The sequence below is a fragment of the Castor canadensis genome, chromosome 3 (assembly GCF_047511655.1).
Source record: "Castor canadensis chromosome 3, mCasCan1.hap1v2, whole genome shotgun sequence".
Lineage (NCBI taxonomy): Eukaryota > Metazoa > Chordata > Mammalia > Rodentia > Castoridae > Castor > Castor canadensis.
This window is the reverse complement of record NC_133388.1, coordinates 196892054-196908638: the sequence shown is the minus strand read 5'-3', so window position 1 is coordinate 196908638 and position 16585 is coordinate 196892054. Positions and strand designations below refer to the sequence as shown.

General features: G+C 48.9%; 1 protein-coding gene across 2 annotated transcripts in view; it reads left to right on the top strand.

Moving 5' to 3' along the window:
- Nucleotides 1-16585, top strand: part of Slc45a4 (solute carrier family 45 member 4) — an 80148-nt gene that overhangs the window by 23522 nt on the left and 40041 nt on the right. For both annotated transcript variants that reach the window (XM_074069305.1, XM_074069306.1), the window contains exon 2: nucleotides 14784-15428. In XM_074069305.1, coding sequence (XP_073925406.1) covers nucleotides 15185-15428 — 244 coding nt within the window. In that variant the 5' untranslated portion in view covers nucleotides 14784-15184. The remainder of the gene's footprint in view (nucleotides 1-14783; nucleotides 15429-16585) is intronic.

The following is a 16585-nucleotide window of genomic DNA, read 5'->3' as shown; positions in this document are numbered from 1 at the left end:
TGTATCATGCTGCTTTGTGGAAGGCCAAGACCTCTGGCCCATAATGAGCCTTCTGTCCTGTCCTGACACCTGGGCTCACCTTGGTTGCAGGTAGCCCTGGAATTCTGGTCTGTTGTGTTCCTGGCCTTGCAGGAGGCAGAATTCCTCTGCTGGCTTCCAGGCTGAAATTGGATCCTGAAAGTTTGACTTAGGCTCTGGCCATCAGCCAGAATTACCCATGAATTACTGAGTTGGAAAGGGGCCTGTTGATGTCTTCAGCTGAGAAACCCTATCGTGGGCCTCAGGCAGGAGTAAACCGCACATCACCCAAACAACAAATAGAGCTGCTTTGCTTCTGTTTGTTTGTTTTGAGGCAAGATCTAGACATGTAGCATAGGCTGCCCTTGAAGTCATGATCCTCATGCCTCAATTTCCCGAGGGCTGGGATTCCAGATGTGTGTCACGATGCCAAGGACGCAGGAGGAACAGGGCTCCACCATCCTGTCTCACTCAGTCTGGAGAGGAGAGTGTGGTTGGCTCCTCTGGTGGGCTTGGTGCCTTGTGGTTGGGCTGACCAGGGATACTCACAAGTAGAGGGTGTTGAGGGAAAATCTGGTGGTTACAACAGTGGTGATGGAGCTGAGTGATGAGGCAAGGTGGGGTGCAGGGCTTAGTCAGGGCCACACGGTCCTGCTGAGCAGCCCTGTGGCCAAGTGGAGAAGAGCCTGTGTGAGTGCACCTCCTCCAGAACCACTTGGGAAGAACCTGCTGTTTTCTTGAGCAGGGTTGTGGAATGTTCTTCTGTCACAATGCTGATTTCAAGCTAGGGGCGAGTCTGCATCTCAGTCCACAGGCAGCTTTGCAGCCTCCCCCCAGTCCCAATTATGTTAGTTATCTCGAAGTGCTCCTGAGTGTCCTGTCACACATCTGGGTCTTGGAGGATATTTGGATAGAAAAAAAAAATCTATTTTAAAATATAATTTACAGGCCAGGTGCTGGTGACTCTCACCTGTAGTCCTGGCTACTTGGGAGGCTGAGATTGGGAGAATCATAGTTGGAGGCCATCCTGGGCAAGGAGTTCATAAGACCCCACATCTCAACCAATAGCTGGGCACAGTGGCACATGCCTGTCATTCCAGCTACACAGGAGGCTGAGATGAGGAGGATTGAGGCTATAAGCCAGCCTGGGTAGAGAGCAAAACGTTGAATTCAAACCCCAGTACTGCCAAAAAAAACAGTGATAATAATTGACTGTTTTGTTTTAATTAAACTAGAGTTAGGTCATATAGAAACAAAGAAATTAGCTACAAAGCTTGCAGAAGTAGCACCTTTGTGTGTGCATGTGGCACCTTATGTAGGCTAGACAAGTGCTCTCCCACTATGCTGCATCCCCAGCCCCAAATAATTCATTTAGCTATGCATTTGTACCTTTAAAAATGATTTAACATGATCATATGTACATTTGCTTTTTGCTGCTTTTTACACTTAATATCAGGTATTTCCTTCCAATCATACAAATCATGCAGCATGATTGCATGATTTGTGTACAGATATGACACTTTTAAGCCAATTTCTTGGGGACACTTGAGGTTTCTTGGTGATAGAGTATGCTCCCTGTGGCTTTGGGTTTTTCCAAAAGTTCCAAAGGGTGAAGCCTGTGCACATTAATGCTTGTGATGGTCCTGACCAGGCCTATGGTCTTAGCAAGTCACCTCATAGCTCTAGGGTGGCTGTAATTAATCCAGGTGATGGTAATACCCTGTCCCCCATGCCAAGAGAATGCTTGTCCAGAAGAGCTGACTTTCCCCCGAGCTGAGGGATTGTCCACTGAGTGCCAACTGCATATCTTCATTACAGAAATGGGGGCCGCCGGGTCAAGGGCTTGCTCCTCACTGTGGAGGTGAGCTCTTTGGTGGGTTTGTATTCTGGTTTGTATTCAGCACAGGCTGCCCCTCCATCTCCCCATTTGTACCTGTTGTTCCCTGGTTCTAGCTACTTCCTTGAGAGGAGCAAGAAGAGGAAGGGGGCTGCAGTGGGTTGGCACAAGGGGTCTATGAGGAAGGAGGTGGCTTGCGAAGGGCCATAAGGACTTCCCAGGTGCTAAGCCCCTTGGAGGCTGGGTTTGCCATGCTGTTTAATAAGCAGTGCAGATGACTCATGCCTTGTGGTTTCAACCGAAGTCCCTGGTGTGTCAGGAGAGTCACCCAGGAGTGCTGGTAGCTTTTTTTGTTGGTAGGTGTTTTGGTCACAGGGAGTAAGCACAAATCTAGCCCCAGGCTGTCTGTAGGCCATATGTAAGTGTTCTTCACCCACCAAAGCTTGAACTTTTTGAAAACTGTTTAACATTTCTTAAAGACAGTAGTCCCCCTCATCCACGACTTCACCTGCCACTTTTTTAGCTATCAACCAACATCTGAAAATATTGAAGGGAAAATTCTTTAAATAAATATTTCATAAGTTTTAGGTTGTGTACAACTCTGAGTAATGCAATGAAATCTTCTGCTGTCCCTCTCCCTCCCACCTGGGACTTGGGTCCCTCTGACCATTATGTCCACACTGTGTATGCTGCCCACATGTTAGTCACTTAATTTCTCAAACCAACAGTGCTTGCATTCAGATAGCCCTTATTTTACTTAACAATGGCCCGAAAGCCAGGAGCAGGAGCAGTGATGCCTACAGTTGGGATGTGCCAAAAGAGGTAGTAAAGTGCTTCCTTTATGTAAGAAGGTGAAAGTTTGCCACTCAATAAGGACAGAAAAATCTTAGGTTGCTAAGATCTACAGTAAGCATAAATCTTCTGTCCAAGAAATTGTGAAGAAGGAAAAAAGTCATACTGCTTTTACTGTTGTATCTCAGACTGCAAAATGGAGACCCACAGTGTTTGATCAGTGCTCAGGTGAGGTAGGAGGGGCATTTGTGTTTCTGTGTGTGTAGGAAAATGCATAGTGTGTTTTAGGTTTGGTACTATCTATGATGCCAGGCACCCACCAGGTGGATGCCTGGGATCTTGGGATGTGTTTCCTGAGGACAAGGGGGTCTAGTGTACATTTTGTCCGCTCTTTGGAAATGCTTGATGCTTTGTGTTTATCTGGTCACATGTGTTGTAATTGAAATAATCCTCATCATTGGACAGTTACGTCTGCAGTTTTTACTTCTGTAGTCCCACAGCCTTTTTTGCCCTATGATGTGTTCTTCAGAGCCTGGAAGCCACTTTGATTTTACACTGAAGTACCATCAAAGGGTTTGATTACATATGGCAGTCTTCAGAGTAGTATTCCTTTAATTATGCCCCTTTCTGCAAGGTCAATTCTTCAGTTCTTTTTTTTTTTTTTTGATGGTATTGGGATTTGAACTCAGGGCCTCACACTGCTAGGCAGGCAGTCTACCATTTGAGCTACTCTTCAGCCCTCTTTTGTGTTGAGTATTTTTGAAATAGGGTCTCTCAAACTATTTCCCTAGGCTGCCTTCAAACCAAGACCCTCCTGATCTCTCCCTCCTGAGCACTAGGATTACAGGTGTGAGCCACTGGTGCCCGGCGTGAGGTCAGTTCTTGATTCTAGTGTGGTGGTAATGTCAGGAATTTTATTTCCCACACCATGTAGTTGTTAGGGGTGCCGTTAGGTGGCTCACAACCTGCCCCTCTCTCTTCCATGTTATGGATGGCAGAGGCCAAGTCTGTTTGTACCTGGCCAGTTCTGCAGAGCAGTGCTCATGGGAGGACGGAGAGCTGCCTGTAGGCATTTCAAATTGAAGCTGCAGCTCAGCTCTCCTGAGCTCGCCTGGATCCAGGGGTTGCTGGGTTCAGAAGCTTGCTGCTGTTTCCATGGCAGCCAAAGCTTCATTCTGACTGTAGTTGCCTTAACCAGCTGATCCACCGGTGCTAGGAACAGTTAGAAGGAAAGGGAGGAAGACCCTTCACCGTTTTTAATTAAAAAAGCCAAGTCGCTCCCCTAGCTGATGCTGATTGTGCCCTTCCGGGAGACTCTTGAAGGTCAGAGGTAAGAGAGCTAAGGGAGCAGAGATCTTCCCCAGGGCCCTTTGTCCATGTTTCAGTATTGTTTCCTCTTCAGTGAGCTTTTGTTACATGCTTTCTAAGTGCTGTGTCCTATCTTGTTCCCTTTGAGGTTTGGTAACAGTTTGTTTCACTCAGACATGAGGAGGGATTCTGTTTTAAAAGGTATCTTCAGCCCTTGGGAGGCTGAGGCAGAACTGAGAATTCCAGGACAGTTTGGGCTACTAAGCAAGACCCTGTCCCAAAGTAACGGTTTCATTTCAAATCTTAATGCTTTGCCCCTCATTTTTTGAGTACCTAGTTTTTTGTTTTTGTTTTTTCTTTTTTTCTTGTTCTAAAGGGAAAGTCTTGCTATGTTGTCTAGGGAGGCCTCAAACAGTGGGCTCAAGTGACCCTCCTGCCCCAGCCTTTCAATTAGCTAGGACTACAGGCACACACCACTGCATGTGTCTTGCCCCCAAACTTTTAAAAAGTGGAGCAATAAGTGCTTTGATTTGGCCCCGTATTAAAAGCATTTGCTGTTATTTAAGCAGTCGCTGGAGTTGGTGAACTCCTGAAAATGTACCTACTGCATTTCCTTTTGATCTGGTCCTGCACATCCAGCTGCAGGACCTGCATCCTGGCAGGGAAGCTGTGACGGACAGGGTTGTCTGGGGTGGCCATGCTAAGAAGGGGCTACTGAGTGGGGACAGCTGGCAGAGACCTCACTAGACTCTTGACCTGGGGTGGATATGGTGTGGCTGGACAGAGCAAGTGGCCAGAGAGCTGGTGTGGTTCTTTGGAGGGAATTGTGGAACCAGTCCAGACTGAGGGGGAGGGCATTTGCCCTGATTATGGTATTGAGGGTTGTCATTGGGGGGCCAGGAAGCCCCCTGGGCTAGAAGAAGGGCACTTTGCCACCTCCACTCAGTGAGCATGCTGACTAGGCAGGTGGGATGAGAGGGTTCGGGTGTGGGATACCCGAGCAGCTCATGCATACTGCTCCTGCAGACCTGACCCCAGTGCCCTCCTGCCCTGGCTTAGTGAAACGCAGCAGCTCCCATAACACGGTGCCTTACGTGTGCGGCTCCTTGTGAGTTGCTGCACTTTATTATTTTTTTAATGTGAATTTTTAAATTTTTTTGACAGGATCTCACTCTGTAGTCCAGGCTGACCTGGAACTTGAGATCCCTAGCCTCCCCAGAGCTGGGGTTATAGGCATGTACCACTGTACCTGGCCTGCTGCTGTGGTTTGTGTGGAGGTTTTCTCCCAGGGAATTAAATAAGTCTGCCTGTATGTGCCTTGAAATTTACTTTCATTGCAGCACGCCAGTTTCTTAGCATAAAAAATACAAAACTAATCTTGACTGTTCATTGATGTTGATACACCTGTTTCTGCTTCCTGTCCAGACAAGATGAGTCTTCTTTGAGCTCTGTGATTATCATTTCACTAAAAAGGGAGGATTTCTAAATTTTAATTATGGGTTAGCGTGGTCCGTGCTTATGAATTTGTTACTTGTAGAAACCATCTGGGTGCCTGTGCTGGGTGAGTGCTAGATGCCCAGAGATGACCATGGTGTGTGTGCTTGCTGCCCTTGGGATCAGCCGGGACAGGGAAGGGGGCTGCTGTTTTGGCCAGTACTGCCTTTGTGGGAGCACTGCTGACGGTGCATCTGGGTCTGATGGGCCTAAAGAAAGAGCTGGGGAGTGTAGACCACCTGAGAGGACACCAGGGACCCTGAGGTCTTAAACTGGGCAGAGCCCCTCAGGTGAACAGGTGGACAACAGACACCTGTCCTGAGGTGCCGTGCTGCAGTTCTGGCCTGGTCCGGGGAGCAGGTAAGGCCTGAGTGCAGGGAGGGATCTCACGGAGGCTTGGGGGGTCCCCACTGCATGCTGTCTAGTGGGGGAGCGACCAGGTGACAGGGGCCAAACCAAGCCAGACCTGTATGTGTGGTCAACAGAGGAGTTGGTGTCTGGAGGTCCTGGACTGGCCTTCCTCTGTGGCTGGGATGCTAGTCCAGGGAGGACAGCCGTGAGCCTGCCTGAGGCAGCCCAACCATGTTTTCATCCCCACTCCCATCACTTACTTCCTTCACTTGGGGTTGTATACACACAGACTCATCTGACCCCTCACCACCCCCACTCAGGTCAGGAGGGTAGGTATGAGGGAGCACTGTACTTCTGTCTATAGCTCAACACACACAATGACTGGGTTGTTAAAAGGCTTAAGACACAGTTAAGTTCTTCTCATTCTTGTCTAGAGTGACAATCTGTTGTGCAGCTTGGACACTTTGAAAGGGGAACAGTCATCAGAACACCAAGATGACAGCTGCAGCCTTCCCAGATCTCTGCCATCTGGTCAGACCTGTGTCCTCCTGGTCCACCACTACACTCACTGTCTCAGGGCTGCTGCAGTACACATTCCAGGACCCTGTGGAGTGGAGCCCAGGAACCTATGGTTCAGGAGCTGCTCTGGTAGTGACCAGCTGTGTATTGTGGGATATCACAGTCACGTGTGTAATTTGAATTCATGTTAATTCTGTATGTCTTGGACTAGAGGTGCCCTGTGTGGGCCAAGGAGAGCAACCTGAATTTCTGCAAGTGACACCCTAATGCCCAGGCATAGATGAGTCTGTGCCTGGACACTCACAGGTATGAGCCAAATATATGCCACTGTGTGATTTCCTTGGTCCTCCTTGTCAGTTTTGGATTAGGCTATTTATTTAGTTAAAGATGAGGATACAGCCTGGATTAAAAAAATTAATAAGCTTTACCTTTTAGATTTGCAGCAAAATCAAAAGGAAGATACGTCGAGTTCCTGTATTTCCCATCCTTACTACCCACAGCCCCACACTTCGGCATCCCCATAAGAGTGGGACACTGTGACTGTCAGTGTACCTGCATGGAAATGTCAAAATCACTCACAGTCCTCAGTTTACATTGGTGTTCACTGTCATACATATAGAGTACCTTTCTTGCCCTAAAATCCTTGCCCCATCCCCACCCCGCTTTCTCCATAGTTTCTCCTTTTTCACAAGGTCATAGAGTTGGAATCACAGTCTGTTCTCCCCTTGCAGATTGGCTCCTTTCACTTAGCAGTGTGCATTTACGGAACCTGCGTGTCTTTCCGTGACTTGATGGTTCATTCTCTTTAGCGCTGAACAGTGTTCCGTTGTCTAGAGGTGCCACAGTTTAGCCATACCTTGTAAAGGACATTTTGATAGCTTCCACATTTGGCCATTATGAATAAAGCTGCTATAAGCATCCATGGGCAGGAGTTTGTGTGGACATGAGATTGCACCTTTTGTGGGTAGACACCAAGGAGTTTGCTTCCAGGCTGCGTGGTAACAGTATGTTTAGTTTTTTAAGAAATGGTCAGACTGTTCCAAAGTGGCACCACAGCTGCACCATTTTGGGTTCCCACCCACAGTGGGTAAGAGGCTGCTGCTCCACACCCTACCAGCCCCTGGTATTGTCAGTGTTGTGGATTTTGGTCTCTGTCTCAGGTGTGGGGGTCTCAGTGCGGGTGAGGAGCATCTTCTCACATCTTCACATGTGGGATGCTTTTGAAGGCTCTTGACCTATTTTTCAGTCAAATTGTTTCCTTACTATTGAGTTTTGATCATTTGCATATTTTGGATAATCTTTATCTGGGGTCTTTTGCAGATATTTTCTCCTAATTTCTGGTTTGTCCTCTCACTCTCTTGATACAATATGACATTGATTTTATGTTGAAAATCAAGTGGACTTTCTCAGATGCTTTTCAGGAAATGACATTATCAGTAGAATTGTCCGAATTCTGTACTTCGTTCTTCCGAGGGTACTTTGGAGTTGATGATCTGATCTTCCCTCTTTATGATTTGTCCAAAAGCTGCTTCTCTGTGTTGTCTACTGCCGTTTGTCCTGTTCATTGGTCCTGTGTTGCCATGGTCATCAGGAGAGAGGTGCTGGTGAGGACTGGGGGAGCTGCTATTAAGCAGGGTCACCTGAGGTTAGAAAATACATCTTTTTAGAAAAATGTTAGCATAGCAGTACCACTTTAGGTTATTAATGTTTTGCTTTTTGGGGGGAGGGCAGTACCAGGCATTGAACTGAGGGCCTCACTCTTGCCAGACAGATCTCATTACCAGTTGAGCCATGCCCAGCCCTTTTGCTTAGAGTTCACGTTTCACAGTGTTGTGCTTTTGCCTGGAGCTGACCTTGGATCCCAATCCTCCCTGCTGGGATTATAGATATGCACAGCCACGCCTGGCTCATTATCTTTTACTTTTGAAAAGTGATAGGCATTGGGTAGACATTTGAGTTTTGATCTTCTCTGTGGCTGGTGATGTGGTAAGATCCTCTTGATGCCAAGCAGGGCAGGGGGAGCAGCTCTCGGGCAGCCCACAGTCACAGCAAGAGCACCTAGCACAGTGCACTGAGAAGCTGAGTTAGGATGTGATGTTGGGTGGGTGGAGTCCATGCATTTTTAGTGCACCATGGGCTTGTCAAGCTAGCCCTTCCTCCTCCACTCCCCCATGTAAATCGAGGAGGGCCTGTAGTGCTAAGGGGCTTTTGAGGGCAGGATGCCCCAGTTTGAAATGCCAGATGTGACAGACAGCTGTTCCAGCAAGCCAATCACTGCAGAGCACTTGCTGGCCACATGTGTTGTGCATAGCACACCTTGTTAGCATTCATGTGTGCTGGAGTTACGTATGCAGGGCCATGGGAGGAGCGGGACTCATTTGTAAGTGTGACATGTGTTGCCAGTGCCCGCTAGACGATTTTCCAGGGTGCGTGGGTTACTGCGTTTCATGTCACTACCAAATATTATGACGATTCTGTCAACCTAAAACTTGAGGCTGAGCATGGGGTGCTTGACACAAGTCATTGTCCATTACCTTTTGGAGGAGATTGGTGTACGGGCAGCCTTCCCACACAGCAGCTTACAGGAAGTCACGTGTTTTGGCATTGGTCACCCTCAAATTAGAAACAGGACAATAGAGGAAGTTGTTGTTGGAACAATTGTCCTTGCGCTTGTCTGAGTGTATCTGCAGATGTAACAAAGCTGTCGCTGAGTGCTGGACAATTACTGCGGCAGGCGCCAAGGGAGCACGCTTTTCTGTGCTAGGGAAGTCTGTATGCCATGTCTTGCTAGTCACTCGACAAGGAGATGCCACAAGAGGTGCCGATTTGCTCCTGGGCCTCACTCCTCCGCATCCCAGAGGGCTCAGGAACACAGCACACCCGTGCTGTGGGCAGGAGCAGGCTGATCCTCCCCAGGCTACTCAGCTCTGGCCTTCCCCATCGTCCTTGTGCAGAAGACCACGTCAGCTATGCGCTGGCAGCTCCACACATCAGTCTTCCTCAAAGCAGCAGTTGGTACACGCAGAGGGGTGACTTCACGGGCGTTACTTTATGGGCAGTGAACCCACTCTTATGGTATCCGGTAGTTCTCCTCTAAAATGTGCTGACAGCTTGGTCCCCATCCTGCCTGACTTGCTTCTTCCTTTTTTCCTCAAAGCTTTTCCTTTTCTTTGGGATCCCAGTGGAGAGGCCCAGAGATGGAATGTGGGGGAGACCATGCAGGGAGGAATTTCAACCTCCAGGGGCTGTCTGTTAGGAAAAGCACAGCCATATGCAATTTGGGCCTTGCTCAAATCACCAAATGAGACCTGTGCTTGAGTTAGATTCAGGGGCAGAAGGGTGAGGCCACACGGTGTCTTCAGTGTTGTCTCTGGGGGATATCAATGACCAAACCCAGACAGAACCTGTGACCTTTGGAAGCACAAACTGCCTTCAAGTTAAGTGGAGGACTCTCCGTGTTTTGGCAGTTGTTAGTTCATTTGTTAATTCTTTTTATCCATTCTCAGACAAAAGAATTAGATTACAAATTAAAATATAAAACAGTAGCCTCAATTAGATGAGGAGGGACTCAAGGAATCTGAGCAAATGAACACCTAACTAGTCTTCATGTATTTAAACTAACCAATTGAAAATACAAGGGAAGAGCTGGGCATCGGTGGCTCACGCCTGTAATCCTGGCTACTCAGGAGACAGAAATCAGGAGGATCACAGTTTGAGGCTATCCTAGGCAAAAAGCAAGACCCTATCTCAAAAATACCTAACATAAAAAAAGGGTGGCAGAGTGGCTCAAGTGGAAGGGTGCCTGCCTAGCAAGTGTGAGGCCCTGAGTTCAAACTCTAGTACCACCAGGAAAAAAAAATGCAAGAGGAGAGAAAGTCTAATTTCCTGTGAGTACAGCAAAGATGCAGTGGTGAGGAGTAAATGTTACATGTGCAGAACCAGGGTTGGGATGTGACTCAGTGGTAGGGTGCTTGCCTAGCAGCACACAAAAAAGATATGGCTGCTTCATGAGCTCTCTTGACAGGTGAGGGTAGCCTGGACAGTTGAAGGGTATCAGTTTTCCCTAAGCTAGGTTGTAAAATTAATGGAATCTAATAAAAATACCAGCAGTCTTTTTGTCCCCATAATTAGTCACGCTACTCTTAAAGTCCCCATGTTCATACAGTTCTTAACAACTAAACATGGAAGAGTATTTAGGGAAATGCTGGGAAAGAAGCAGTGATAAGACTGCCTCTGCAGAGTCTGAAAAGTTCCCAGCGCCTCTCTGCTTAAAGCAGGTGTGCTGGCCATGAGTAGACAGGCACGCTGGGGAGCAGAGAAGAGTGTTCCATCCCAGTGCAGATGGAACTTGTAGAACGATGAAGTCATGTCTCAAGGTACTGGGGATGGACTTGTAAGTAAGTCCTATAGAGACTCTCTCTGATGGCCACTGGGAAAGGACAAAGAGAGACCTTTACCTCCATGAGCACAGGACAGTGGGTCAGAGGACAAAAACTACCATGCAGTTTCCACAGGGAGTCAGTGGTGGATGCGCTAATCGCTCTCTGCAGCTGGTTGTATTGCCGGACCCCAAGCCCCTGTGGTGCCGCCCATGCTCATCTCAGAAGTGTCAGAACTGCTGGCATGCTACCGGGCACTGCGGTCCCCTGGCTTCCCCTTCTCACCCCCCCAACTCCACCCTGTGGATCTTCAGGTACCTGGTTAAGTCCTTGGTATCCTTTTTTCTACGTACGAAGCTTAAAATACATTCTTTCTATTGTTTTGTGGCTTGCCTAACCCAATTACCATTCCCCAGGGCTTTACAGAAGAAAGGGTTTGGGCACCGTGGCCATACAAGTGGTACCCTAAGGATGAGCAGGTCGGTGTTGCCTTTCACAATGGCCTGCCTTAAAAACCAGATTGAGCAAATCTGTGCATGTCTGTGAAGAAATTTGTCATACCAGCATGAGTTAGTTTTGGTCTGGTAGTTAACTTTGTCTTACTGAAAAATCCTTGCTTGGAAAGTTGGCTCAGCTTTGCTGGCCAGTGGTGGTTGAGAAAACTTGCCTTGGTGTGAGCACCTAGATTGACAGTGAGTTCACAGAGGGAGGAGACACAGGCAGGTTTTGTACTTACAGCTGCTCCAACCCACGGTGCCACCAGTGTACCCAGAGCCTTTCCTTAAAACCACACTGAAGATGCACGTGGTATTAGGCACTGGCATCAACACAGGTGACCAAGAAGTTCCCTGTGGAAAGTCTGCTTACTGCATGGTGTGTGCTGTGTCAGGAAGGGTGGCCAGCTGTGTTCACACCTGATCATGTGAGCAACTGGTAGCCCACACAACTTAATGAGGGCTTCATAGGCCTGAGCTGGTTCCATGCTGACTTTATGGGATGTGGCTTCACAAAGTGGCCATTGGTGTGGGAATGGCTTTCCAGGGCCAAGCTGGGTGCCCTCACCCACTCACCCAGTGCATCACTCTTCACTGGACCTTGCCAAGGTCCCACTGTGAGGTGGGGAACAGTGTGAGGGGGTGGGAGAACCCAGATGAAGGAGACAAGGATGGAGATCTGAAGCCAGATCAAAGCACATGGTGGGGCTCACAGGGGCTTCTTTCGTCACGGACCAGCTGGGCAGGGTTTGCTGTTGAGTGCAGCAACTATGATGGCCTCTTAGTACAAGGGCTGTTCTGTCTAAGAGCCTCAGGTGGGAAAGGCAATAGGCAGGGTGAGGCTGCAGGGCACCCATGGCCTCAGGTGGGTGAGGCTTTACAGTTTGAGCCCTGAGGAGTAGGCCTGCTTCAGACTTCCCTCTGCCTCAGGCTGTGCCTGCACTGAGCATCATCCCAGAGGGAGCCAAGAGAGAGGTGCCTGAGCACTGAGAGGCACTCCCTGCCCTCCCTGACTTCCAGGAGACCACATGTCTGCATCTGATTGAGGGCATGCTTCACACCCAGCCTTCAGTGCTCCTGAGGTGGGAGATGCTTTGCTCATCTGACCCTGACCTGGTACCAGTTCTTAGACATTCAGTAGGGAGATCCCAAGCATCCCAGAGGAGCTCCGGTGTGGAGCCTGCTTCCTCTCGCACTCAACTGACTTTTCCCCTGAGTGCTTGAGTTGTATGAACTCATTGTCTTTTCCCAAATGAAGACATCTGTAGCCAATTCCACAGGCCTAATGGTAGTTGTGACCAAAAGCCTGCGGCAGTTGGAGCCAGAGGTCACACATGCTGTGTTGAGGCCACTACAGTTTGCTGGGCTCCAGCAAGTGCCACTGAACTTTCTCTTCCTAATAAGCTGCTAGGAAAGGCTGCGCCTGGGGAGCACTCCCTCCCACCACCCTTCCTTAGGAGTCACCTCTTGGCCAGTGCATGGCTTGACGCCTGTGGTTTCCAGCTCTGCTGAGGGCAGTGGCGTGAAGTGTAGTGGATACTGGAAGCCCAGCAGCCCTATCCCCTCAGCTGTCTTCTGGAGTAGCTACAAGGAAGTCACTCCATTCCAGACCTGAGACCCCGTAGACCCTCATCCGGGATAGAGGTTGGCATTTGTGACCTGGTGACCAGATCAGTTTTGAGTCCTGGATTTGCTAGACTGACCAACAGGCTGAGAATGGTTTCTGCATTTTTAAAGGGTTGTGGGAAAACAACCAAACAGGAGGATATGCAGCAGAAACTGTATGTGACCCACAGAGTCTAAAATACTCATTCTGTGACCTTTTCAGGGAAGCTGGCCACATCTGGCCTAGTGAGGTGATCAAGGGCTTGAGGAGTTATAAGGAAAGCCTATTGCAGAGCGTCACAGCCTTGGGACCATAGTCATTCGGGACCGGAAGGCTGCAGGGCTGTGTTAGGCACAGTGTCCGTGGTCATTGGCACCCCTCTTGATTAGAGTTGTCCTTGGCAGGGGACTAATGCTGCAGAGTAATTCTTGAATGCTTTTTACGAGATCCATTGCCTAGTTTTTAGACTCTTGGGAGCTGAGGTTTGGTGCTTCATTTTGGGTGCAAATCCCCAAGGACGGAGGCAGCAGTGGACAAAGAGCCAACCGAGCAGAGCTGAAGGAATTACTGTTCATAACTAGGCTGTGAAATGAACTGCTGCTGTTCCTGTCCAAAGCCCAGCCAACAGATCTCTGCTTCCTAGATGAACCTGTGGGGATGTGTTTTCTCCTGAGAATGCCCCTCTCAATAGGGTGGTAGAAAGCAAGTAAATCATCCATCCTATTGTGGTGTGAGATTGGCAGATTGATAGAAAGGAGAGGCATGACAGTTTCTCTCAGGAATGATTCAGAAAAGGTGGAGATGGGTAAAGAGCAAGGAAGTTGATGCTGGAACTGGGTGGTGTGTTCTTTCCTGGGGACTTGGCCTACATTGGAAGTGGCTCTATAACAAGGTCTTTGAAAGGAAAACTGTAGGCAGGAACACTGCGGTGGCCGGTTTGTATGGTAGACACTGGGGAACGTGGAAGGTTCTCAAGGGAGGACTGCAGTGTGAGACTCCAGGCAATGGGTGACAGCAGAGAAGGAAGGGTGCCGAGGCACTACAGAGATGAGAGAGCCAAGCCCCTCTGGGAAGCTTGGGGGTGGAGCTGCCCTCCCCATGCCATCCCAGCCCTGCCCATGTGACTAGGAAGGAAAGACCAAGCCATACCTCAAGGCTTCTGCCCCCTTCCCCAGAAATGGAAGGTTCATCTTGAGTTGAGTGGCCATTACTTGAAGTATTTTTACAGAGTAGTTGAAATTTCATTTAGCTATGAGCCCACAGACCTAGTGTAACAGAATATGCAGCATTCCTGTGATTTCTGTGGCCCTAAATTTATAGTGCTTCAGGTGGAGACCAGTGTCTGGAGGCCCACCTTCAGAGGAACATGGGGGGGCTGTACTTACTTGGGAATGGATGCACCCTTTTTTTTTTCCCCAGAGAGAGGATCTATAGCTTTTATTTGATTATCAATAGCTTTTCTAACCTAGAAAGGTCAAGGACCCAGCCTCTGGATAGACTTTGAACTTCCCACTGTGCGGTGGAGTCCTGCGTGCCTGTGCCTGCTACACCCTACTCTTTCCACCTTTCCAGGTGGGGTCCATAGAGTCCTCTGTGGTTCTCTTTCAGCTGCCCCCCAGCCTTCACCTCCACCTTTCTGTCCCCTGCCATGATACTGGCAGGCCAGGAAAGTTGCCACCAGTGCCTTTAGCATGTAGAAACATTTACATGACTCAGAGGCACAGGCAGCAGTGTTAGCCTTGGCCAGAGAGCGAGCGTTTTGGTTTTTCTGTCTGCCTGTCTTCTCTGCTCCACTCCCCTTGGCTGCCTTATGTTTGGCCACCTCCAGGACTAAATTTCCTGTGAGCCTGTGTCATGGTATGGTCCTCAGCACAGGCACAGCAAGAGCCAGGACTGTGACAGGCGTCGCGAGTGCTCTCGTCTAGGGGACTGGGCCAGGTCCTGGGTGTGCCCCTGACTGCCGCGTTGTCTTTCCTCTTTTGCAGGACCTCCAGCCACTCGATGGGGATTCACAGAGGACCTCTTGTGTGTGTCACCTCCCCACCTCTCTGTAGCAAGAGAAGTGACTGCAGCGCCTCCACAGTCATGATGATGAAACTGGTATTAACTGAGTGGCACTTATGGATTTTTAACTCTAACTCACAGTGAGCCAGCAAGCCATATGTTTACAGTCCAACCAAAAACCCTTCTGTTTTGCTGCATGTTTCCTGCGATTGTGAGAAGTCGAGACGCCTACTTGTACAAAGAGGATTATAAGTGTTACTTGCTGAGGAACGCACCCAAAGCAGAACGAGAAGACGTCGTAATTTATCACTGAAGAGATATGATAGTATTATTTATATAGATAGAATAAATAAATATATATATATATCTATTTTTGGTGGTAATGAAAATGGCTCCGCAGAATGCCGACTCAGAATCTATGCAAGTTCAGGAGTTACCTGTGCCCCTGCCGGATCCACAGAAACCTGGAGAACCAGAGGCTGGGACCCAAGATGAGACCTTCAGTGAGGGATCCATAGACAGAATCCCCGTGCGCCAGTGGGTGATGCACGGGGCAGTGATGTTTGGCAGGGAGTTCTGTTACGCCATGGAAACGGCATTGGTCACACCTATACTGTTACAGATTGGTAAGTGAGGCTCAGCGCATAGGTCAGCACATCCAGCGAGGCTGGCTGTGGAGCAGGCAGTGGCGCCGAGTGCCCTTGAGAGCCTGGAAACGGGCTCCTGTGTTTTTGCCCTTGACGTCACTGATGCCTTCTCCTCCTGGTGTTTCTGTTGAATTGCAGCTTTTGGCAGAGTGGTATCGGGCTGTTCAAAGTGGGCTGGGCCTCCCCTCCTGCCACCCAGACAGGCTGTGGTAGCTATTGGCTGTACTACTCAAGGAGTCAGGGACCCTCTGTCATACTTGGGTTCTTCCCTAAGGAGTGAGGGCGAACACAGCCTGACCCCACAGGGATGAGGTGCTTAGGGCCGCGGAAAGGCCGCGGAAGTGCAGTGTGATGCTGGTTTCTTTGTCATCATCTTGCCATCTTTGTCAAATGACTGCTGTCTCCAAAATACAATAATCCACAGAGGGTCAGGCTAGCATCATCAAGCCTCGTATGTGGAAAATGCCAGTGTCCCTTCCAAATTGCCCCTGGCAATGTCTTTGGCCCCAAAAGTTTTGTCAAAATGTTTGATTTTTCTTGTGGTCTCAGGAAGTTTTAAAATTTGTAGTTTTGCAAGTCTTATAAGAGATCTATGTAAAGGAGCTGAGCAATTTAAAAGCGTCAGTTTGGGGCTAGGCATGGTGGCTTATGCCTGTAACCCCAGCTATTCAGGAGGCAGAGATTGGGAGGATTGTGGTTTGAGGCCAATTTGGCAATAAGTTAGTGAGACCCCATCTAAATCAATAAGCTGGATGTGGTGTTCATGCCTGTGGTCCCAGCTATGTGGTAGACTCTAAGTAGAATGCTCTTGTTTGGGCTGGCTTGGGCAAAAATGAGATTCTGTCTGAAAACGAACTAAAGCAAAAATGGGCTAGGGCTGAGGTTCAAGTGATATAGCACCTGCCTAGCAAGCCTCAAAAAAAAAGTTTTACTCTAGAATCCCACACGTACAGGATCATCTGCTTTGACTGCTTCAGGGATATTTCTGGTCACAAGCCTAACGGACTCCCTGGTCAGTGAGAGCTAAACCAGCACTGTGTGTGATCAGTCAGTTAAGTCCCATGTGAAAAGGTTGCAGCTCCTTCCATCCTGAGGGGGCAGTGTCTCCGCTGCCATCAGCCTCAGAGAGCACAGAG